General features: G+C 38.3%; 1 protein-coding gene across 16 annotated transcripts in view; it reads right to left on the bottom strand.

Annotated features, from left to right (window-relative positions):
* SVIL (supervillin) overlaps positions 1–25941 on the bottom strand; it is a 101009-nt gene that overhangs the window by 17774 nt on the left and 57294 nt on the right. For 5 of the 16 annotated variants that reach the window (XM_040088159.2, XM_040088167.2, XM_040088191.2 and 2 more), the window contains 11 exons: positions 25291–25352; positions 24778–24917; positions 23947–24042; positions 22458–22710; positions 20954–20977; positions 19388–19943; positions 17746–17956; positions 12263–12392; positions 8142–8219; positions 7495–7563; positions 1039–1189 (listed from right to left, as the gene is read on the bottom strand). In XM_040088159.2, the coding sequence (XP_039944093.1) occupies positions 1039–1189; positions 7495–7563; positions 8142–8219; positions 12263–12392; positions 17746–17956; positions 19388–19943; positions 20954–20977; positions 22458–22710; positions 23947–24042; positions 24778–24917; positions 25291–25352 (1770 nt within the window). The remainder of the gene's footprint in view (positions 1–1038; positions 1190–7494; positions 7564–8141; positions 8220–12262; positions 12393–17745; positions 17957–19387; positions 19944–20953; positions 20978–22457; positions 22711–23946; positions 24043–24777; positions 24918–25290; positions 25353–25941) is intronic. The other 11 variants (XM_040088200.2, XM_040088248.2, XM_040088210.2 and 8 more) reach the window with 8 other exon arrangements.

Below are 25941 nucleotides of genomic sequence, written 5' to 3'. Positions count from 1 at the left end.
CAACTAAACAGTTTTCTTGGTGACCCTCCAAAAAGCATTACTCTTTAAATAGTGACCGTGATTTCTAGCAGCAAAACCATGTAAAATGTAAGCAGCAGCTAAAATACCTTACTAACAGAGGCAATTCCTAATACCCTTTATCTGATTGTCTGCCAACAGATTGCAGCTTGGATTGCAAGCAGTTACTTCTGTTGCAGTACTGCCCTTGTCTTATAATGATTTTTTTTTTAATGGTTGTAATGTAATTCAAGGTGTATTGCTGTTGTGTTTAATAAACAAGTCTTTGTAACAACTCAAACCCTAGTATTCATTAAGCACGAGAGATCAGTTTAGGTGCCTTCTTCCTAAAGCTATCATCTTCCCAGGCATGCTGCATGAAGAACTGCATTCCTACCATGTACAGCCTTCAGAGACTCCTGTCCACTTTAGAAGAATGATTAGATCTGGGAACAGTGACTGAATTCAAGAGATCCCAAAAAAGCCAACATTGCTCCCTTGTCATTTCTACTCTGTGGTTTTATGCAGAACCAGGGAATCTTCAGCCAAACATAACACTTCAAGCTGCTGTCCAAGACAGCACCCATAAAAACAATACTTGTTTGCTAAATATTCCCAGTGATCCTGGGAGGTGGGGAAATGCCTGCAACAGAAACAACTCGATTTCACAACTATTCTCTAGAGAGTGCAGCTGGGTTTTCAAAGGAAGGAAAAATAAGAAAGAATAATCCAACTATGTCCTGTGGGTTGTATTAGAAAGAAAACCAAAACATATATCCCTATTCAAGTGATAGATTTCCACCGGCCAGACAAAGTCCAGTAATAAGTGGATGGTAATGCAACAGTGCAGAACAAAATGGACCAATACCACACCCACAAGAAACTAAAGTGAACAGCTTGATACCATGATATTCAGTTGAAGATAAACAGTCTTCCTCTTGCTAAATACAGATGCTGCTTCTGCATAGCTGTAGTTTGACTTTATTTTGACTAGACAGATAAGAGGTGTCTTATTTATATTGGGATCATTTCATCACTGACCTTTTTTCACCATTCGGCCAGCTACAGTGAACTGTGTGGAATCATTGGCTGCTCCTTTACCCTTGGACTTCCAGGCTTCTTCTCGAGCTGTAATCAGGTGTTTCCTCTCCTCAATGGTCATTTGACTCTCCTGGTTATCTGCCATTCTTTGCTTTTTGGGGGAAAGAAAGGAAGAGATGTTTTAAAAAAAAACCTGCTAAAGACATAGCTAAAGACTGGATGAACATTTCAACTGCCTGCAGAGGGAAGGGAGCAGGGAACAAAGCTACTGAAGTGAAGTCACACACCCAGCTTAGTGACCCTGCAATGCTTCACTGTCCTGCTGTCCCATTACCCTGAGTACAAGGTTTTGGTCTGTGCTCTTTGACCTTTCCTTGAGACTACCAGCCAGGGCAGATGACATTCCTCTACGCAAAGCAAACTATTCACTCTGTGTTTGAAATCATTTTCCAGGCCTTGCTCTTTTGAACCATGACTAGTGAAACATGACACAAGTGAGATCACTACTGACCATGAGCAGATGTGTTCAAGTGTGCAAATCTGCAGGTGGCACAGGGAAAACAAAGAAGTGGTGTAACTTCAGTTGATGATTCCTAATCAATCTCTTCCAGTAACTCAGTTCTCCAGGCAAGCTTAGCAGCCTCTCCAGAGGCTGCTCACTTTAGCTCTTAAGTCAGCTTGCTCTACTAAATATTTTCCCAAGGACTGTGATTGTCTCTACCACTCTCTCTCTTTTTTTTTTTTTTTCCCCTAGGTCACCCTTAGCTTTCCTTTCTTGCTTTAGAGGCTGGCACCCAACAGCTGGAGTGATTAGAAGCAGAAGGTGCCCTGTCTCAGTGCCCTTCTCGCATGGAAGGATTGATGATGGTATTTCCAGCAGGAAAGAAACTAAATTGACATACTGTCCTAGGGTAACTTTGTGATGCCTCCATCCCCAATCATCTCTTCTGTTTGTGTTGGGTATTGTGTTCTGTACCTTTGAGATTGGTTCTGAGAGTGAAGGGGGGAAAAGAAGCACAGAGTTTGTTTGCAGAAAGTGCTCTGACTCCTCCATGTTCCGCTCCTGGACTGTGCTGTCTGCAGCATGGACAGACAGCAGGACAGATATCCCTTTGCTTTCAGTTGGTTTTTAGCTAGCTGAGGCAGAGAAGTTCCCTGGATTGTGTTTTTTCTTGGGATTGTTTAAACCTGCTCTGGACTGAAAACCCAGAGGAGCACCTGGATCTCACACCTGTGGCCCACCCAGCCCTGGATGGAATTTTCCAGCACCAGAGGGCTGATAAAAGAGACTGGGTGAGCTGAGCTGTACCCACAGTGAGGACTTTCTCAATTTGCCATCTCTCTTCAGAGTGGCGAGAGGTTTTGTCGTTTCATGCTATTCATTTTTTATGCTTGTGGGCACTTTGCTTGTTAAATAAAGTTTTTTCCACTTTTCTCCAAGGAAATCCTTTCCTGGACCAGCTGGGGGAGGGGCCATTTGGGTTTGCTTCCCAGAGGGACCCCATTCGGATGTTTCCTCCCAAATTTGCCCTAAATCAGGACAAATCTGCTGTAGCGAGGGCCAAAGGACAATTACTTTAATATACTTATCTTTAAAAACTATCAACATTTCAGGGATTACACTGCATAGAAATGAAACATAGAAGCATTTTTAGTGCATGGGACTGTAAACTCTAGAATTACTTCCAAGCTGATGCTATTCATCATTTTTCTTCATAACCTAGCTGCTAGAATTGAAAAAACCAAATGAAAATCTTGTTTTAATACCGCTCTAGCTCAGAGAAGCACAGAAGGGAAATGTAAAAGTATGTACAAGCTTGTGAACATAAACATTCTTCTCCTTTCAAGACAGAAAGAAGATATTCTTATTTTTTGTTTTCTTAAGAATCAATCAAGACTAAATAAATAAGTAATTTTTAATAAAAACTATTGTGACTGCAGAGGACAGTCTAATATAGACTCTGTAGCTTTCAGTATTTATCAGGAACAGTAGACATCAGCCAGAAGAATGAAGACAGGCCAAGAAATGGTTTGTACAAGGACTAGGACCATGAAAGCCTTCCACTGCTTTCCTCTTGTTCCATACATTTCTGCAGTATTCTGCAATAAAACTTCCTCTCAATTTATCAGGAAAGAGAGCTGGACAGCCAGACAATATGACTGCAAGCCAGGATAATCAAGATTAAAAACTCTGATTTTTCCCTAGAACTCTGAAATGTCCAATAGAAATAACAACATACAAGTCTATTCAGTGTAATTTCTCCATCTGTCAAAGCCTCTGAAGACTTTAAAGAAAAACACTGAAGAAGTCTCTTTAATTTCTTCCAGTCTCTACCCATTCCAGTGGCAGCAGATGGGGTGAAATTTCACCAGAAATGGGGTGAAAAGTTGGTAGAAAAAACCACAACAATATATTAAAGGAGACCTGGGCAGGAAATTAATAAATACCTAAATTAATGAAGACACAAGTAAAATTTAATACACAAAACAAATACTTTTAACTTAGTAAGGATGCTGAGAGGCATAGTAAGGAAGTGAGAGGCAGAAACAGTAAAATCATATGGATTTGGTTTGGGGTTTTTAAACTTACAGGAGTTTTAATTTTGGATTTTGTCTCCAGCAAATACCTGAAGCTTCAGAGTCTACAGGGCTACTGAAAATTCTGAAGATACAGACCTAGAAAGTATGTGTGTTAATCACTACACACATGAACTGCCAGAGATTGTCAGTAATTCTGAAACTGTGTCAAAGCATAAAAGAAAACAGCTGTTGGACAAGAGAAACAAACAAACTTTTTTTTTTTTTTTTTTTTTTTTTTTTAATGGAAGATTTCAAGCTGTTCTGTTGGGCAAAACATCTTTGGAGTTCCTAACCAAAAAAAAAAAAAAAAAAAAAGACTGAGTGCATATGTTACACAATTTAGAGTAATTCCATACTAGATCTCTTCCTAATGCATGAAGACTCCTATCTTAATCTATTAATGAACTAAAATATTATAAACTAAATAGACACCAAGCAACTTAATTTCCCTAATTTCCCTTAACAGTCCTGCTGAAAAACAGAGGTATATGCCATGATTAAATAAATAATAATTTTTCTATAGTTAAAAGGTAGTATGAGCCAATGCAACTGTCAAAAGAAATTTCAGAGAAAAGTCACTTGCTAGTTGAGAACTGTTTAGACAGCTTCCAGAATTGCCACATGGAGCATTCATTTGTGGAGGAATTAACTGACCAAAGCACATTCTAGCTGGAAGAAAATATGTTAAGAAAGCTAAAACTCAAGAAGCTTCTAAGTCCAAATTTTATTTTTAAGTTAGAAAACCCAAATTATGATATAAAAGAAGAACCTCAAATTTACAACTGTAAAAGAGTCAAATCAAAAATTAGTATATCAAGAATAAATAAAAATAACATATAAAAACTTAGGAATAAAACAGCTCCAATGCAATTTTTTTCATTAAAAAGGTGGCTGCTTTCAATGAAATATTCAAATTTATTGTGTACGATAGATGGATGTGTTCACTGATACCTTAGACAAAATAGCTGGAAAATTAGATGCCCCAAAACACAAGAATTAATTTTAAAAAAGGCTTTTGAAAATGGGAAAATAAATAGGATAAAAGCTCAGATGTGGACAATATTTAGAAGTAAAACTAAAGCATGTAGGAACAGGTCACACAAGCTGTGGGTTCTTCCAGACACGCATGGAAAGACTGCTGCAAAGACAATCAATGAAGAATCAAATTACTGGCGTGTAATTAATGCCATTCCATGTGGCATTATGGAAAACAGGTTTAATCAAAATGGTAAGTTTGATGAGCTCAAGTATGATTAAATATATTAACACAGTTACCTCTGATTTCTTTAGTCTATTTGAGTTAATCACAGATTACATTCTGAGGCAAGGTTTTTTGAGCAATATAAAAATATCAGAGCAGCTTACAGGCTGTACACTGGTTAACTGACTGAATAATTATTTTTAAACAGGAAAGAGCCACGTAGTGATCTGATTCATCCCAAATTCGATCAAAATGTTTTCAGGAACATGGAAAACAAAGGATGTAGTCTCATCCCCTGAGAAGACCCTAATGATGACACCCACATACAGAAGAATGACGAAGATAAAGAAGAGATAATCACATAGATGGTTGGGTGGGAAAAAAAAAAAAAAAAAAAAAAAAAAAAAGAGAATCAGAAAAGTCTGGTAAAACAGGCTTTTAAGAGAAATGTTATTTGAAAAAGGACAAGAAAAATCCCAACCCAGTCCATAAGGAGGACAGAGAAAGAAAGAAACAAAAACTCCCATGGAAAGTTGTTCTGAACAGATAATCTGGACTGGAATAACTCATCCATTTCCAGAGTCCATGCTTCTACCCAGAATGCTGACAATTTTGAGAGGTTTCAGGAAAGGGATGAAATATTAAAAAAAAAAAAAAATCTACCTCAGATTATATCAGATAAGTATGTATTTTCACTGAAGAAAGGGTTAAGAGTTCCATTTAACACAGCAAGAATAACATCATATGAAAAATTACTTAATATTGCCAAGAATTTTCTGTAGGCTGACAGTTTAGAATTAAAACCGTGTGTTTTTCTAAAAGATCCTGATTTTAGTCTGGGAAGGATTTATAGACTCAATGCAAGAACAGTAAGAAACAGGGATTACTTTCTCCCACTGCTTGGCTAGGTTGGATGATGATATTGGTCTTTTCTAGCACTGCAACACACTTCTTGAGGATGTGGCAGGAACTCCCCTGCTCATGCTAAGGAAGGAGCCACATCTAGGCAATGCTCCACCTTGTACCCTACAATTTTGCAGTCCAAGCAGCATGTCTTTTAGGTGACAAGATCTGAGAAAGAGTGGTCTGTTAACATGTTGGTGTGCTGTTTGCTTTGTTTTGTTTGTTTATTTGTTTTGTCTTTGTTTTTTTAAATACAATAAATAAGATAATCCATGGTTTTCTGTGTAGAAGATAAAGGCTGCCCCTACCTGGGGGAGTCTGAACCAAGAATGAATACAAAAACCCATCTGTTTTTCGAAAGAGGGTTCTATTTAAGACCCATGCTATAAATTGCATAAAAGAAGGACTCAAAAAGTATCTATTTGTTTTTCAATACAAGTACCTTCCCTAATTTAAGCTCTTAAGACAAAAAAGCATAAGGAGAATCCAGCAGTTGAACATTCAAGTATGGTAAAAAGTCTCAGTGTTGTTTTCCTCTGCAACTTTATGTGGGCCTTGTTATAAAAGAATATGGAAAGAAATCTCCAATGCAAACGTTCAGAACTGGTTTGAGGAACACAGAAGACACTCAACTCATGTTTGGTGCACATAAAAAAGTGATTAACTGTGACAGAAAAAAAAAAAACCAAACAATTCTGCATGTACCTTGACACTGTGCTAGAAGGAAGCAGCTTGCTAAGAGAACAGGATGTAGCTCACCAGAGTCAATGGAAACCTTTTTTGCTGTTCACCTTTTAAGACAGATGGAATGAACAGCTCATTAAAGGACCTCCTGTCATTACTGGAGTATTATTATTAAGTTGGATTATATTGTTATCTTCTACATACATAAAGCTGGAGAACTCTGCCACAAGAAAATGAATAGGTAATCTGAAGTAAATAAGCTATATTAAATCCAGAGCTTATAGGAAAGAGGCAACACTAACACATTTCAGTTACTAAAAAAATTTTCAGTCCAAAATTTAATGTTTAATTAAAAAAACCTCATATTCAAAAACAGCTGTGTAAGTGAATGTGAAAAAGGTAAATATCAGTTGTCTAAATGTTTATAATATATCCAGGATGCAATCATCATCCTCAACCCAGCAGTGAGTATCTGCTCCTTGAGCTCACTGGTGTTACCCATGCTGGTCAGAAAGCTCCCTGCATGCAACACAGGCTGTGGGAATGAAGAACCCAATGGATTCCTTGTAGTACAGGAACCACAACTGTGAGCTGGGAGGCAAGGGACAAGGAAGTGTAATACAGCAAAATTTGATATGCATAGATCTGTTGACACTTTCCAGACAGCTCTCCTTGTTTGCTTGTGGTTTTCTGCAGCTTGTTTTTTTGACCACTTCTGCCTCTGCATTTTTTACCTCCGATCATGGGAACCAGGAACAGTTTGCTCAGATCAAGGTCTAGTATTCCACTGTTCAAAGACAACTTTGTTATGTTGCTCTGGCTGTGGAAAGTTTATATTTCTCATTATCTATTAATTCTTCAAAATGTCTATGATGGAATTGCAGAGGTACAGACATGATGCTGAGGAACACTTCACATGAAGCTTCTCTAACATTCACTGTAACAGCAGCAGCACTCTATTCCCAAGCAAACACAGTTAACTCTACTGCCACAAGCTGCTTTAGGAATCTGCCTCATCGACCTGAGTGTAATTTTCTGTCTCACTCCTCCCTCCAAAAATTAAATAGAAAGTTTATATAGCATTTCACCTTCCATCTCCAAGGATGACGGTCATCAGAAATCAGAGAGCTTGATTCTTTCAAACTAGTACTACAGACCTTAAAGGAAGAAAGAGAGAGAAGCAGGAAGATGGGATAGTCAGAGAACAGAAGCAGGACATGCCAAGGCAAAAATCCTTTATACAGGAACTAGGGAAAAGCACTATGGGAAAGTCACCTCTCAAAAAAAGCAGTTTTTTTACAGTCAGTAAATTAGATGATGTTATGTCTCACATTGAACATGCACATTGCTTAAAGGGAGGTCAGGGTACACAGCATTTTGTTCTAAAACAAATGCTGTGTAGTTACATACTACTCCTTTTATACACTCCTTTTAGCAACTTAGAAGTTTTCAGTACTAAAATAAATGCAGTAATGTTTCCTTCCTTTACTTTCTCACCTGTACAGTATAAAACAGATAGAGACTTTTTAGAAAAGCAACCATAAGAGAAATAGTAGCAGAATGTATATTGAAGAAGAGTACACAGGAGAGTGGCATAACATTGTTTCTTTAAAGCTACAGTTACTGAGCTGGTCAATCACTTAAGAGGATTATTAATTTCGTACATTAAAAAACACTGTTAAAATGTGCTTACTTGAAATTGTTGAGCATTTAAATTGTGCAGACTTTTGCTCACCTGATTAATAGGTAGAAAAGGATGAAATTTATGGAGAGCAGGTATAACAGGAGAGTAAGTAGTAGCATATACAGGTTCCTATGACAAGGACAGAAGCAGAGCAAAGAAATTAGAGAAGAACTGGACTACCAGAAATGGAAATGGGGGAGAAATGGCTCCTCTTTCCCTTATTTCTTACTAAATCTTTTGATCTTCTTGAAATGTTTTCCATGTTGGAAAGCAGAGATCAAAAATGTTGTCATAGTACAACAGCATGTTTACCAAAGCAATTCCATGGAGGAATTATCCAAGTTAGAAACAATATCACTACAACCCAACACAGAACAAAGCAGCACAGCTGGAAGCTACACTTTTCAGTATGCTGATAATCTTTATATGTCTCTGTTTTCATGCATCATTAAATTGATGAACCATGTCAACCACAATGTGAATAATTCTGTTCCAAGTTTAACCAGACCCTGCTAAACAGCAAGTCATCTATTTTCTGGATAAAAGGAAAGAATGCTTGCTGAAACTGGGAGACTCAAAAGCCATCTGGAAGGATTTGGTAAGCCCGAAGTACTCAGCGAAGGTGAGTTCACCTTTCTAAACACAGCCTACAAATAAACCCTGTCCCAGAGCTGGGCTTACCCAAAGCTGATTAGACATGGCTTTACCATTGTTAATTCTTGTCCCTTTCTGTAGGTTAAAGCAAATATGGAACATGGCACAGAGGATGAATAAATGCAGCTTTTTTGAGGGGCTCAAAATAAAGCCTAATAATTAGTTTCAGCTTTGATGAGAATGTGATACAAGCACTTGGTGGATGCCATATATGAAATGGATAAAACTATTACCACAGCAAAAGACTAATATTTTGCCTAAATGCCACTTTTCAAGGGCTTACCCTCTCTATGATTTTTTACACGTCATCTCTGAGTAATCTTGAAATGTCTGTTCAGCCCTAGCCTTTAACACCAATGCTGAGTTGCAATTTAAACATAATGTAAGTGTTTCAAATGTCAGTCACTGCTTTAATGCAACACAATGCAGCTGGTAATCACTTTAATCAGGGACTCTGTTAAAAATGGCTCACAATAAAATAGAAATTATCATTCCAGTAAATCTTTCTATTTTGATATTATGGAAAGATTTTGAAATTAATTAATTTTTCTACTCATGAAGAAATCCAACAAACTATAAATGTTCCATTCAGCCTAAGATGATGAAAACAAAGATATTAAATCCAAAATATTTTTCCCAAAGAAAAGAGATTTTTTTTTTTTCCAGTAAGACATTCATCAGTGTACAGTTGCTCCCCTGACGTTAGGGCTATTCTTTGAATTGTCCAAATATGTTTTACCATATATATAAATAATTTAAGAAGTCTCACAGCTTCCAAAAAATTTTCCTCCTGTGTGCAGCAATCATCAAAACAGATGCTGGACCTCCAAGTAAATCTCAATTTTCCCCCTCATCTGTGTCTGCTTGAGTTAATTCCTTAGTCTCTCTCTTTTTTTTTTTTTTTTTTTTTTTTTTTTTTTCCCCTGTTTGAGGTTGCTCTGTCAGCTTTTCCATGAATTTTATGGAGTTTTTCAACAGTTTAGTCTACATACAAATGAGTATAACACATTTGGATAAGTATCTCACCATGTAGACACCACGCAGAAGCATTTTGACTAGAAGAGATCAAACAGCACTATTTAATGTAGGTATTTTTTTAGGAGTATGAATCTTTCCACTTTTGTAGTTTATATGAAATCCAAAGTACTCTAATAACTTCTAATTTCTGCAGCAATGCTTCAATAATCGAATCTCCAGAAAAATATAGGTAACCTTCTAAGAGAGAGACACACACAGACACACAAAACCCCCTAAAAAGGTGTGATTAATAGGAGCGCCATGCTGCAACTAAAACCATCAGGCATTGTTTTGAACCAGCAGGGCATGACAGAAGTTTACACACCCTTGCTGTTGATGCATGACTGCCATGAGTGGAAATTGTCCAACTAGCTCAAACTTCAGTAATCAATACAATTCCTGCATTTTTACTGTAATCCAGCAACAGAAAACACTTAAAATTCTCAAGTACACCAGAGTCTCAAACTCCTACAGACTTCAATAGCACAGTGGTCCTCAAAGGATAACAGCCACCACACTGATTACTTATCAAAACCAGTATTTCTAGATTTAAGGGCAGCTGACATGGTGTCTTGTAAGTAGTGTGGTCACCTTCGTAAAGGTTTACGTATTTCTCATGTATCACATAATGAATCAGCATCCCAAACATCAAAATAGTTCATGGAATTGTGTATCTTACACACCCGTTCTCATCCATCAGTAGACATGAAAATCCTTTGATTTAGGCTCTAAATAGCCAAGAGCTGATATGAACTAGAATCAGAGTGGGTGACCCAGTGTCACAGAAACTCCCCCTGATAGCACTGTCACTTCAAAGCTTGTATCCCTCAAGCACTTCATGCTCCCTTACTTGCTTTAAAAGCCTGACTCGTGCTTGCCGAGTGAAGCTGCTGCGCATGGTAACGCAGCAGGGAGGATACGGGTGCTGAGGGGTGAGAAGAGAGAACAAAGGGTTTGTCTCTAAACCTTGGCAGCTGTTCAAAGCTTTTTCTCAACCCTATTGTCTTTAGCTGGAGCACATTTGTTATCTGATCTCAACAGCTGTAATTTTGGAGACTAGCATGTTACAAATGTGACCACAATTTTGCTTTCCTCCCTGGAACTATTTTGCTTTAGGACGTCTTTCGAACTAGCAGTTGGATTTTTGAGCAAGTCCACAGGGCAAAACCAAAACAAACCCCATAAACCAAACTGCAAAAATCAGCTTTATTCTTTTCTGTCCAGTTAACACGATTGATGACTCACATGTTCAGGCTCAGATTTATCCTCAATAATGAGAAACTCTGTCCTTGGAATGCGCTGATGGAACAGGAGACTTTTTACTGTTTGCCTATACTATTTAGTAGAAGCAGCATTTTCACAACTAAATAATTGGATCCAAAGATTAATGTCCCCACTAGTAAATTTTGTAACACAAATTTTATTTTCACCTGTCCCCTGTGAAGTATTCCTTCAGAAACTAAAGGCTTTTGAGTCAGCCTGTTTCACCTGACTGAGAAGGGAAACAAGTACATTGGTCCTGTACTTTGAGCCAGGAGACAATCCATTTTGAAGCAAATCTCCCACTCCTCCTTCTTTCTGCACTTTGGTTCACACTGCACAATGCACAGACTTTTGCATGAAACCAAGCCCTGAAGTGTACTCCAAGATCCCCATGTAACACCGCTGCTGCTAAAGACAGTCAGCCACAGGACCAAGTTAAATTTAGTCTGAAATGAAATTTCACTGAACCAAAACAAGCAAGTATGGCATGGTTAGCAGGTCCTCAGTGGTAATTATTCCAATTTACAGATCTACTCTTGCTGGGCAACCTGACTTACTCTTGTATAGATGTAATCAGAGTGTGGTAACAATGTGGATCTCCCTCTACACCTTTCTACCCATCTCCCTCTCTATTCACTATCTGTTGTAAGACAGATAAAATCTTGGTTGTGCCAGTTCTGGCTATTCACAAACAGCAAAGATCGTGCAAGATAACCAAAAGCCAAATGGCTCATGAATGATCCAGTACCTGCATTCCCTCAGTGGCTCTAGGATTCAAAATTACTGATCAAAAACCCAGTGTATGCACAAAGATAACACAGCGTTAGGAATGTGACATTTCTACAAATTCACCCATACATAAGAAAACATCTGAACTAAGTACCAAGGCAATTTCAATGTGGGAGAATGAAAGGGGGACAGGGAAGAGGGGCAAGAGAAAGGGCTTAAATCATTGTAACTGTACATGCTGAAGAAGCCTTGTAGACCCACTTACTAGTTCATTATCTCCTGATGTGGAGACACTGTAATCAGTATTACATATCCCAGGACAGTGAAGACATTCTCATTAAATAATCTCTCATGTGGGGAGAACTGTTTCTTTTAAACAAGCCTGACAACTTTAAAGAGAGTAGCAGGAGCCAGCAGCTAATATTAGGCATGCCTGTCTAGTTGGATGCAGCTTCAAAAAGCAAAAGCATTTCAAGCAAGATGTTTTTCCCAAACAGGGACAGAGTTACCTTCTTCAACAGCTGCTCAACTTCTTGCATCTGCACACTACGATCAGCGACAGGCACTTTTGCATACTCCTGCTTTTTGCTGAGCCTGCTCTTCCAATCTTCTTCACCGCTCTTCTTCAGCAATGCCAACCTACAAGGAAAAGCATGCCAAGAGGTAGCTTTAAACTCTGTACTTGCCATTATCCTCAAAAGATAACCTTATTGTTTCACTGATGCTGCATTCAAGATAATCTGAAATTAGGTTTTCTAGCATTAACTACGTTATTTGCATTTCATATACATATACAAAGCTCACAAACAAACACCGAGCCTTATACTGTACATGTTGAATGGCAATCATCTGTCAAAACACAGACAAACCTGAGACAGACTCTACAGTTAATTTGTATCATCAGTGGAAATTGTCAATACAGTCAAAGGAGACCAAGGCACAACACAGATTGTCCTCAAGTAGTTGCATAAAAAGGTCATATTAATAACTACCCTTTTCTTCTCCATTCTGTCACTAAGACACAGCAGATGAATAGCTTGGCTATGAATCCTTATCCTGTAGATGTCCAAAGATAAGAATACGTATACTACTTTGGTCTTCATTGCACTCATTAAAAAATACTTTAAAAATTATTTTCTTTAAAGCCCAAGAAGAAAGAGGTCTGTTCAGCAGGCACACACCAATTAGGTCTCATCAGGCACATCAAAGGACAACTCTGCAGTTACTGCCCTCATTACAACTCCAGGGGCTGAGGTTACTTACCAGACTCCCTGGGATGACCTTGTATCCCCTTGCTTAGCCCAGGCATTGCTGTGACACAAACCAGCAGCACCACTGCACTAATAACCTGGTGCTAACTACCCTACAGCTGTGAAATCTATCAGCAAGATTCAACTTGTTTAAAGGAGGCCTTATATTTAAAATGTGGATTACAACTGATCTCAGTAAGTGTGATCTTTTCAAAGTGCTTTCTCCTAATCTTGAGCAAAATTCTGAATATAGTACAAAGGGCTGACTGGCTGCAGGGGGGACAACATGTAGATTCACTTTGCTAGAATTATATTTGTCCATTTAAACCCCGAGGTGGCTAGTTTTGGAGATAGGGGAAGTCAGTCAGGAATATGAGGTCTATACAGGCATGATGATCTTCAGTTTACCTTCCTCAGAAATAAACATTTATATGAGTTTTCTACCTTTCAGAAATCATTCTTAGTAATCCATAAAATGTGTATCTGCAGCACTTGTGCAAACAGTTGCATTGATCTACTAAATAATTTTAACTGAATTAAGTCTTATGACATACCTTCCCCAAATCTACGGCATTTCAGTAAGAATTATACAAAACCCTTAACCCTATAAACAGTTGAACAGGTTCAGTAGTTAAACTGTTTCTGACCAGAAGATATGGAAATTCTTTTTCAGAGATGTGATTATTGTTACCTTCACACCAAATCTTGTCTGGAAACTCTGAGAAAGAAAGGGTAGAACCAAAGAAGTCTAGGCAGAAGCCAAGTTTCAGGCAGCTGCTTCCTGCAAAAATCCAGGGGGTACAACAATGCTACTACCATGACCCATTTGGGGATGATCAATCAGGCCTAAGGCAGTGACTTGAGAAAAACTAAGAATGCAGAGAACAGTAAATCTACAGAATACAATGGCAGTAAGAATGTTAGTATTCAAGAAAGCAGTTATTTCCTCTCTTCCTGCCCAGGCAGGCGGTGCTGGCAGGCTTCACAGTGCCTGGTTGCTTCATACCTCACGGCACGGGATGAGTAGGGGTGAGGAGGACTCACAATAAGGAGCTGAGGTCATGGTCACTGTTTGCAGAAAGGACACAAGATTTCACTGCCCAGAATTAATCTTCTGGAGTGCATCCATGCATGTGTGAAACTGTGGAGGAGACCAAGATGGGACTGAATTGCCATCATGAAATGAATTATCTTCAGTAGCTATGTTCTCTCAAGTCAGTTTTGCTTAGAAATGATCTGTGATAATTGAAAGGTGGAAGGCATATCGGTCATCTTTGGCCTAAGCTGGGTTTTTAAAAATGTTTACAGCTACTCAGTGTAGAAGGCAAAAAAAGTGGGGGTTTTTTTGTTAGTTGTTTTTTGTTGTTGTTGTTGTTGTTTTTTAAGCTAACATTATCGCAGGTATTTGCTCTAGACCTTTGACCCAAATAGCCTGCTTGATCAGGGAGAGAAAAATCTATAATTCTGAGAATACTATGTCTTTGGAGATTTTGTTTTCTTCTCTGCCATAAGGATGGTTGCATATCAGCCCTCCATTCTTCACTGGTATGTGCAATGAAACAACTGACTCCTACAAGCAAGAACACACATTTGTCTGTTTTGAGCAATGAAGTCACCACTTAAAAGAAACATGTATGCTCTGTATGCCAATAAAAACTTCACTGCTGTGTAAAATCTAAAGCCAAGCATTTCTTTCAAACAATGGAAGTGGTAATGAAGTCAGCCTGCCCTGACTCAGCAACAATGCAGGACCCCTTCTGTATGAATAAAGATGCAAGAACTACTGAACTGGTTCCTAAAAGCAAGCCCACTAGCTCAGCAGTGCATACCAGCTGATTCTTTGGAAAGTCTTAGAAAATAAGGCAAATATTAGGTCTAACCCTCAGATTTGTTTAAGGTCTGCTGCTTACTAGTTTAATTAAACACCTCTAGCTTTCCACTTATTTATAAATAATGAATAATCATTCATTAGTCACTTTTACAGTTTAGACACACTGCTTTTGCCTCCAAAAGCTCCTTTTCCAATACGAAGAAAATAAGCTCTACTTTTTTCTTGAAAGAAAAGAGCTTTCAGTGTGTCTGCCCATCTTTGACAGCTTGCTCTGCATCCTTCTTTCACCTGCTAATGAGATAGACTATCTCAAGACATCAAGATAGAATGATCCTCATCCCAGAGGTGTCAGGGTGGCCTCAAAGCTAAAGCTTTCAGAGCAGAAGGCAAAATGCTGGATAGTGGATGCTGAAGGGAAACAGAAACAAGATCTGAACAATGGTTTTGCCTAAACAAAAAGAATTGCATGAGAGGCCTTGGCAAAAATCCTGGCAAAAGATGTCCAAAATGACACATCTTTCTTCAGCGGCAATATTTTAGTATCTTAGTTGCTAGTCATCTCCTTGAGCTAGAATAAACTTGACATAGGCTTGGTTTTCACACATTCTCCCTTGGCTGCACTTGACCAGTTCTTTTTGGATAAATCATAAATTCTGGAGGGCAGTATGAGAGATGTAACTACAGAAAGGAAGTTGGCTGTTAAAAGAGTGCATAAATTCAATATAGTGGGGACCAGACTGCATAAGAAAATATTGCTCAGGCATCCATACATCAAAAAAGGTTAAAATCTAAGTTTAGGCTAGATTCTTCCTGAGAAGGTGAGAATGATGGTAAGAGGTTCGGCAGAAACTAATCAGATGTAGCTTTTTTAAATGGTGATCATGACATACAGCTGACATCTACAGCGGAGCTGACAGGATGGCCTTTGGTCTCCATAAATGCACAAAGACAGGAGAAGAGAGTATAGGTGTCTTTCCTCCTTAAAATAATCCTGACTTTCATTCTTCTGTATAATATAGGTAATTCTGCAAACGCCAGCCATACACTCACTCTACAAGGATAGTATTAGTTCAGTGAAGCAAGCCTTTGTGGAAAATCACTTTCATCCAGACCAGCTTTCATGCATCCTGCCCGAATACTATTGCATGTGTGGAAAAGTTGTTCTTCCATAAGGTGAAAGAATGTCTGACACAGCCAGAAAAATCCACTGGATGGGAAGATGAAGTTAGTGAATGTAAAAGAAAAAAAAAAAATCAAAGTGTAACAGTTAATCTTTAGCAGAAATGTTCTTTGATGTTTATAAATACTTGGCATCAATTACAGCCAAGCAAAAGAAACTTACTGGTTGTGGTCTTTTAATTCTGGGACAAGAAGCAGACTACTGTGGTACTTCGGAAGGCTAAAACATTTGATACTAGCTCAGTCATTTGCAGATGTCTGTGGAATCAGGGTATACAAATTCCTGACAAGACAGCAGGGGTTTTTTTTGGTTTTTTTCTTTCAGCTCTGGGACTGAATAGACAGTCTCGGAGTCCTAACGAAAGTGGTTCCTGATTGTGTGACTGACAGGCTTCAGTTCCTCAAGAGATCCACTCAGCTGAGGCATTAAAGCTAGGACAGAAACAGCTGCTAAAACGTGGATCTTCCCTTCCCTCTGACCTCTTTTTCCCCACTAGGATCAGGGATGGTAGATCATTTACCACCTAGAAACCAGAAGTTATTGGTCTTAAACCTCATCTGCCAAGACAATTGACATATTTACAGGAGGGGGATGGAGAGGGGGATGAGATTTGCTTTAAACAAAACAACAGTAAACTGAAAAAGGTAAGTACAACCTTCAGAAGGGGCTGCACAGCTGCTGGAGCTGCCCCTGCACTCTCTTGTGTAAAGGGGTTGACAAGGAGCGGGGATACTCTGTAAATGACTCACATACCTCCTAGAAACATATGAATTTAAGAAGCAGACTTTGGAATCACGTTTAAAAGGAAAAAAAAAAGGTTCAGAATGTCTAATATCACACTCCCCTCAGTGAGTGAGGGAATACTTTTACACAGTTAAAGTGTAATCAGGCAGCTATTTTCATTTATTGGTTCTGCTTTCACTGCAGAAAACCTGAAGTAAAGATAGGTCAAATAATCATCATTCTACTCACTGGACTGCTACCAGTTTGGGACTGAATTTATACTCTCAAAAGTTTTAACAAAGTTAGAAAAACTTTTACAAGTACTACAGCAGCTATTGGCACTTCAATCCTGAAACTCCCACTCTCTGCACAATTGCAGGACTTAACATTTTGTTTCAGATCAGAATGGTCTTGGGCAGCAAAAAGTATTTCTAGTACTTCTATAAACCTGTCCAACTTTCTATCCTTTTAAAATCCCTAGAATAAGTTCCAAGAAGTCAAAATGGCAACCATGTACTTCTGAGGTAGTGGGGCAGTATCAGAGACTCTATGTGTGATTCCCTCTACTCAGCTTATTTAAGGGACTCCTGTAGACCAACAAGAAATGGTTATTAAAATAAACCAGAATCACATTATACCTGTTGTACGTGAAAGCAGAACCTGGAGAAGTATATTGAGTATATAAGTATAAATGTAATTAGAACATGTGCATTTTACAACTTTAATTTTATGAAATATTCACTGATTATTCAGGTGGCTCTTCCAAAATCAGGTTATTATGTCCTCTTAAATGGTAATTCTCCTTCACTATCATCTGCTTTAAAAGCACGTCAGGCAGATTAGCTGCATGTTTCTGCTGTTAGTGATAACAAATCCTAATAATCACTATCTAGCTTTTTTAGAAACAGTTTTAAAGCTTCTTTTTATACCATCATCAATACAACGACTGCATTTATAGGGATCATTAAAAAAAAAAAAAAAAAGAAAAAAAAAGAGGAATTTAAGTACCTTTCCTTAATTGACATTGTCTTGCTGGAATTATCAAGAACATCCTCAGCTGTTTGTGCTTTGCTCTCTCCCATGGAAAACATCTCACAGGAATTCTTATAAAATTTGCCTTCCAATTGTTCAGAGAGCTCCTGCAGTCTACAGGATGCTGACTGTGAAACTGTCCTCATGGCTGATGTGCTGGTGAGTTCAGAAGAAGGCTCAGCGTGGTCTGCCCATTCAAAAGAGAAGTGCTGAATTAGTTCTATTCTCAAAGACACTTCACATTACTAACACTGAAGAAGCAAATCTGTATTTTAAACATTCACATCACATACTACTCCAACAGGGAGAAACTCCTGGATGAGCTAGAGCACAAAGATTAATTGTGCAGTATTACTTGCTGCAGGGACTAGCCATATGTGACTGATATTCACATGAAGCCACAGAATATCATGTTCAATACACAATTCTGAACTTCATATGGATGAGGCAGGAACTGCTGCTCCCATCATCACACCAACAGGAAAATGAACAGATGAAAGTTACAGGGAACAAAGAGCAGGGGAAGAGAACCAGACAAAACTTAAACTAGCATACTAGGACATTTAATAGATTAACTGAGGTATTATTCTCTAGGGGGGTGTTGGGGGCTCTTTTGGGTTTGTTTTTTCAAGCAGCAATTAAAGCACAGGAAAAAACTGCCTCGATGAAAGATAAATGCAGCATTACAATTATCTTTAAAGAAATATAAGTGATCTTCATTCTTCTTTTTGCAATGCTATAAGCACAACAGCCCTCTGATATATGACTTGCTCCTATTATATCCCAGTCTCCACTTCCCCTGCAGTCATCAAAGGCTAATTGGGTAGAATGGATACTGCTTAGAGGAATACAGGCAGAACTGTACCTCCCTCTCTAGGCCTGTGTGAAGACAATTACATTCAAAATAAATTAACTTCACAGGATGAACACAAAAATGCTTTTAGTGCTACAGGGCACTGTGATCCTGTCACCCATCGCAACAAAACAGAAAAGTAACACGACATCCTTCTAAATTCAGCAGAAGAGAAAGACTTATGCAATCACTAAATTCCCTGTTTATTTCCAAAATACTTTATTTAAAGATGGGCAAGTTTATTTTTAAAGTTTAATATTATGCTGTACACATAAAAATGTAATTGCTCTGAGAATTTCCTGGTTTGTATTTCATCACCACATTAAAGAGAAAATATTAGTTTTGCAAAATTAATTATCTGAAAATTATCCACTACCAGTTATGTATGCACATATGTAGGTAATTCCTAACTACACATGCACAGTAAGGCAAAAACTAAGGACAGATAATTGACCCAGAGCAACAAGTTTAGTTTGCTCAGCATTTTGGAGGGCAGGGGCAAGAGCAAAAAAAAGAAAAAATTAAATCTTAGCTTCAGCAAAAATACCACCTCTTTCAAAGTAAATAAATCTGAATAAAACTGAGCCATCTCTAAAGACTGAAAAATTGAAAGAATAAAAAATAAAAAGCTCTATTTGTAAAACTCAATACTTCACAGATATTTTTCTACTTCTAGCAGTGTTAGAAAAAGGAAACATAACCAGCCTTGATAAACCTTGAAACACCATTTGTTGAATGAGACCACACCAACAGCAATTACCACACCTCTTTGCCAAGTCTTGCTTTCCATAACACTTTCCAAATCCATCTTTTCTTCAAAGGACTGGCCTTTGTTGTCTTCCCATTTACCTTTCATGCCAGTATCGATTTCCTTCTGTTCCAGAGGCTGAAAAAGTGCTTGTGAACTAAACAGTTCCAAGCTACCCTTCCTCAGGAAGCTGTATGTTGTCTCCTTATGATGGTCTCCTGTTTTTTCAGGAACAGGATGTGGGGTTTCTTCCTCAAAGGAGCTGTACTTTTTAATTTCACTAGCTTCATGTGCTAGAAACCTCTTTCTTTCCTCTTCATGTTTCTTTGATGCTCTTCTGTTTTCTAGCGCTTCCATTGAGGGCTGCCATTGTTCTGACTTGTGTGTGTGTTTTCCTGACGAGTCCAAGTTTTCTGCTGCAGGGTGGAACCTCGTGGGAGCACTCACACTTCCATCAGTCCCTGTCTTCCTGGGCAGGTCCCCGTACAATGGAGCAAGGGCAGAGGCCATTGCTGAAATCGACGTTGCGACTGCAGATGACAGGGGAGCGATCTTTCCGCTTTCATTTTGTACCTACGAAGGGAAAAACCAAAAAAAACACCCCAAAACTAAAAAACCCAAATTGAGCTTACAAGCTCTGAAATTACCAATTCCAAAAACCAGCCTAATCATATCAGTTCATCAAAGGTATGTTTTCATGTAAATATAGCACTTTATCAGTACAGACTAGAACAGGTAAGGAAAGCAACAATGCCCCTGTCATTAGTCTGCAGATGGGTTATCCCACACAGGGAAAAAACAACTGCATGTGAACAGCAACATCGTTAGTAGCAAGGGGTGTGAGTGGAACGTGCAACACAACTTCGTGTCAGAGCTCAGGACCTGCAGCAGTGGGGGAAGGAATTAGTTCAGGTTCCAGATGCCGGATGACGTGCCATGTGCCCAGGCTAATCAACTCTGCATCTCAGCAGGACTCATTAGCTTTGGCACAGCTCTGCAGCTCCCAGCTCTGCTGACTGCTCAGCACCAGGGAGAGACCGTTCCGTGCTGTCCTAACCCAGGGCACACATTCCTGATGCTCCTGCCACATAAATCACCTTCACGCAGGACTTTTTCAAATATAAACATTGGCTGTCACAAGCAAAGTATGTGAGCCCAAGAAGCATATTAAAATACTTCCAAATTTATTCTGCCAGTCCCCATGGTAGAACAATTATCTTTTTTACTCTTCTAACATAATAATTTTGTAAAATTTTCCTAGATGCAGTTAAGGTGCATGTTTTTTTCTGAAATGTAGAGCTTTCCTTTATCTTCTCCAAAGGAGACAAAAGCTATGAAAGAGAGTGACAAACATGCTTCATACACATCTGGAGAGGGTTTTTTTGTTGTATTCTTAAACTGCACAGCTAGTGAACAGTGTGCAAAAGGACAGACAAGATCACACCAGTAGGAGGAAATCAGCTCAGAACCTTAAATGTGCATGCAGATTCCATAAAACATGGACAACAGTCATTCATTAAGCAAACTGGAAAGCAAAGACAATGTTAGCTCAGAGACCAAAGCAAGATTAAGAAAATAGTTACCAGTTTATTTTTTTTCCATTGCATCTATCAGAATTAGAAATTTAGAGATCAGAAAAGTGAATTCAGTTTTAATTACAAGATATTTTCATTTTCAAGTATGCATTCTGGGAACATAACCTCTAGTTATCTATTTTGATAGCTTTCTTTTGCTTCTTCCTAGAAAAAATATACCTGCATCTCAAAATCCCCCAACACTCCAATGAACAGCTCACTATGGACAGTCTTTTTGAAAATACACTCCCACTGAGCTTGCTTCAGAGTCAACTCTGATTTAATTTCCTAGGTTCAGAAAGATGACGCAACATGCTTCCTCTGATTTTTCTTGCTTGAAAACCTTGTTTGCTCTGTAAGTCTGACAAAGTAATGCGTCTGTCACTTCTTCCCCGTCTGCTTCAGCCCTTTTCTGTTCACCACCTCACTGGCCCCCAAACAAGTTAGTGACACAATCATTAAAGAGGCCATGCTGTGACAGTGATTGGCACGTGGAGAGTGAATGGAAAAAGGACTGTGTATGGTTTGGAAATTTTGCTTAAATAAATCTGTCAAGCATTTATTACTACTTCATGTGCAAACGAACTGGGCATAAAGTATAATTATAATCTGTACAGCTTTGCACCAATATGTTTAGAGAAATCTTGCTTTCTCACCATCCTGTTATTATAAAATATGGAAAACATATAATCATTAATGCAGCGTGTAGAAAGAAAAGGGTAGGAACTCTCTAACACTCACATTTATCCAAATACCCAGAAATATGACATGCACAGGAGTTGTGCTTCACTGTTAAAGTGATTTCTTTTAAAGCAGTAATGCAAAGGGACTGCTGTTTCTGCGATTGTGAAGAGATCTAAAAGACCACTTCTGGGCCATTTTAAGCTTAGGCTTTACTAAAAAGGCATTCCTTTGCAGTTCCAATTAGATGAAGTATTCCAGGACAGGAAGCCAAATTTCACTGCACACGTTAAAAAATTTCTCTTTGACTTCCTGAATTTCAAAAATATTCTGCTTTTAGGGAAAAAATACAGATAAAAATCAATGCCTCCTCCCAGAGGAAAATGACAGACTATGTCCTTACAAGCAATGGAAATATGTTGTGCTTTCAGGAAAGAGCCTGAAAATTGCACATGATAAAGCTCCAAAATGCCCTGAAAATAGACCTAAAGCAAAATTATGTGCGTCTCAGTTTTTACCCCTTTGATTAGGAATTTACTTTTAGACAACATGTAATATTCTGGTGGAAGTGACACACACTGTGAAAAGAACAACCTGCACTAGGCAGGAAGTCAATATAATCTCAAATTACTTAAGAAAAGAAGAAAACCATACCAAAAAATTTGAACACTATAGGGAATGCTGTTCCTCAATGTCAGAAGGCCGCTTCCTGACAACCCTTTTTCTCTGTGTATAGCCCCGAGCAAAGGAAAGGCCAGCCTTTAATGGTATCTAACAATGAAGCTGTTTCCTCCAATGAAATGAAATACAAAAGAGCTATGATGGCACTTACCTGCTCAACTTCTCCAAGAGTGACTGGCTGAGTCTGGTAACGAGCATTCATTCTCCTGTGCCTCATATCTCCCCGATTCCTTGTGGAGATGGCCCTGGATACTGGTTGAGACAGTTTGTTAAACAAAGCCATCTTTTCTGCCAAACTTAAGGTCGAAGAATCTGGTTCCTCAGATTGATCTTGCCCCATTGCCTCTTTGGCTGCTCTTATCTCCTCTTTAGCTAAAATTTTTTGGTGTGCTGATGCCTGCAAGCTGAAGAAGCAGAACTGGAAATTAGTGTTGAAGAAGCTGTTGTGCAGTTTTAAAATCTCAGCCTGATAGAAGCAGAAGATCTGCACGTGAAGCACAATAGCCAATGTAATATAGCAGCCTAAGTGGGTATGCAGTGGTTCAACATTGGCACGATGAATTCTAATTCAACAGCTGAAGATTTAAAAAAGTTACATTTTCATTCATGAATTCATTTGATTAGGACACATTTTTTTTAAGAGGGAACTCGAGATTGAAGAGAGATTTTACAGACAAATCTCTTTATATAGAGTACAGAGCTATGGAGAGACATTTAAGATGCCTTTAAGGTCCCACAGTGCAATATAAAGTTCAAGTTTCTTGAAAGCAATTTGTGGACCATATATGATAAATACATTTAAAAGACAGACTTAAACTCCAAGTTAGTGCTGCTTTTAAGTCAGAATAAATTGCAATGACTCTTCTAATCTGAAGTGGAACAGAATTCAGGCTGTCTTTTGTTTTGAATTATCTGGGAAAAATCAACAACAAAAATTAGATTTGAAACACAGTCCATTGATTTTGAAGACTGACCAATGCTGAAGGCAGACATATTCATTCATAAAAGCTGAAACAGCATTTGTCTCTACTATAATGTATTTTATTCACTTTTTACCATAAAAGATTTTATTGTTCAACATTTTTCTTCAACATTTAAGAATAAATAGTTTTCTCTAATTATTTTATTTTTCTGTCTCGGTCTCCACTAAAATTCTTTCATTCAGAACAGGCAAACAGTATTCTGCAACGTTACCTATAGGTGGTGCAATTTCTTACATTTCCTTAAATTTTGCAAGCTAAAAAAATACATGTAGAGACAGACAAAGGACGTGTACTCCTTGTGAAATCAAGCACTCAGCTGTGCTATTTTCATCTCAGGATGACATTACCACACAAAAAAAATTACAAGAGCAAAGAGGGTTCTGCTGTGTTTGCTCACATGCAAATTACTTTCTTTCAGAAGAATTTACTTCTACAACAGGTTAAGTGTGGTTAGAAGGGTTCTGAGAACAGACGCTTGACAAAATAAAAGCTGCATGGCTTTATCATGCAAACATAAATGAAGTTGACGAACGGTTTAAATATTCTCAAAACAAGTATTGACTTGACACATTGAAAAGGCATTCAAGACTTTAAAGATGCATCTGCTATTGAGGAATCTTGTGCTCCATGTTACATGCATGTTTACCCCCCCAGTACCTGGTAGGTTGTACAGTGCTCTTAACTACAGTGGGACTAGGTACTCTTGTCACTACTGTGTGGGTATTCACAGAACGTGAAGCAGGGGTAGTTTCACTTTAAAGAATTGCCAAGGAGGGAAAATTCACAGGGAGAGAGAAGAAAAAAGCATTAAGAAAAGCAATACATTAAGTGTTAACTACAGAAAAGACCAAAACAAAACGGGAAAAAACCAAACAGCAATCATTTTTAATTAACTGAGTTATCTGCTGTGACATTTGCAAAATAATTCCAAATACTCTGAAAGAACTAAAAACCAAAAGGAGCAAACAGGCTGACTCTTGAAGTTAATCTATAAAGTAAGCTACCTTTCAGACGACCATTAGGTGAACATCCATTCATTCAACCATTAATTAATTTCCCCCCCAGAATGATTTTCCATTTTGCAGGAAAACATCACCATATATGACCAGAGTGCCAGAAAAGCGTTTCCAAAATGTACCTTTGAGATTTCAGAGTGCAAAAACTTTTCCCCAATACATACACATTCCATAAGAAATGGTGCAGATTTCCCTCTGCACGAGCTATCTTTTTCATTTGGGTTGCGAAACAATGCTATGAGTAATCTTGTTTACCTAATTCAGGTTCCTAAACTTTCTGCCAAATTATAGTTCATACAAGTTATGCTTTACCGGTCCCTCTACATTTGAAAAGGAATTTCAATATAGTTTCCCCTGTGGCTCTCAAGGCCCTTAGCAATAAATGTTTTCCTCACTACGAAGTTATAAGCACCACAGATATGGAGCTTATTCCCAGATTTGAAAGCGGAGCCAACACATGCACAGGACTTACGTAGCTGCAATGACCACCTCCTCGCTGGTGATGGGTTGTGTGTGAGACCTGTCCTGCAAACGCCGCAGCCTCCTCTCTACCGCCGAACTCCTTGTAGGTGGTTTGGGAATATTTTTCATTTCAAATGATTTTTCCATTTCCTAACAGGACATAGGCCATAATTAAAACCACGGAAGAAAAGATCTGAAACAATACTTTCTTCTTAGCTGTCTTGCATGCACAGCAGTGAAGTTCCCAAATGCCTATCTCTGAATTAGAAACAAGATGCCACTGCACAGTATGCACCAAGGAGTTAAAACTAACTACATACTTCTCTCTGAATAACATTCTTAAAGCAGGCTTTAGAGCAACAGGTCTACTCTGCAGGCAGGGAATGAAGTAAAAAAAAAAAAGTTACATAGCTTGAACTCGGTTAACTGCGTTATACTTCATTCTAATGCACTTTGGGTTCCTTCAGCATCTTGTATTTGAAATGTTTAATTCAACCTCCTATTTAGAAAATGCAATACTCACTCTAAAAAGGAGTCTCTTTGCAGCCACACTTAGTTTGGCTCGGTCATCCAACTTTTCTTCATCTACACAAAGGGAAAAAAAAAAAAAAGGAGGCTGAACATGATGATCAGTCTCATATTAAGAGTAATGTTTTTTTAATATGAATGATTATAAACCAGCAAATAAGCTGGCTGTTTCTCACATTTAACAAAAAACATATTGTGAACCCAGCTGCATAAACTTTACCTGTTTTTACATGTATTGCAACAAATGAGAATTCTTGACATGATTTGCAAACAAAAGACTTGTCTTCAGGACAGTGCAAGTCCTTTCAAGCTATCTAAACGACATTTGATGAATAGTCAAACTTATTGCATCAGTCTATGAAAACACATGGACTAAGAAAATAAAGGCTGCCTTAAGGGTCAATGAAGAGTATTGAACATCTATCTTCTACTAGCTGACCATTCTGCTTATCACCTTGTGTCCCTATTTCTCAGAGGCTAAACTGGTATCCTCAGGAGCTGAAATCAGGATCCCCCAGATCCAAGAGCCAGCATCTCAGAGCTGCAAGGAATATCAGCTTTCAAATAGCATAAGGCATTAATTCTAAATATAGGTACTCATGAGATTACCTACTTAATTTGTGCCAGACTTGCCAAGGGTGACAAG

Source organism: Hirundo rustica, chromosome 1, assembly GCF_015227805.2.
Source record: "Hirundo rustica isolate bHirRus1 chromosome 1, bHirRus1.pri.v3, whole genome shotgun sequence".
NCBI classification, from domain to species: Eukaryota; Metazoa; Chordata; class Aves; order Passeriformes; family Hirundinidae; genus Hirundo; species Hirundo rustica.
This window is presented reverse-complemented; position numbering and strand designations above follow the sequence as displayed.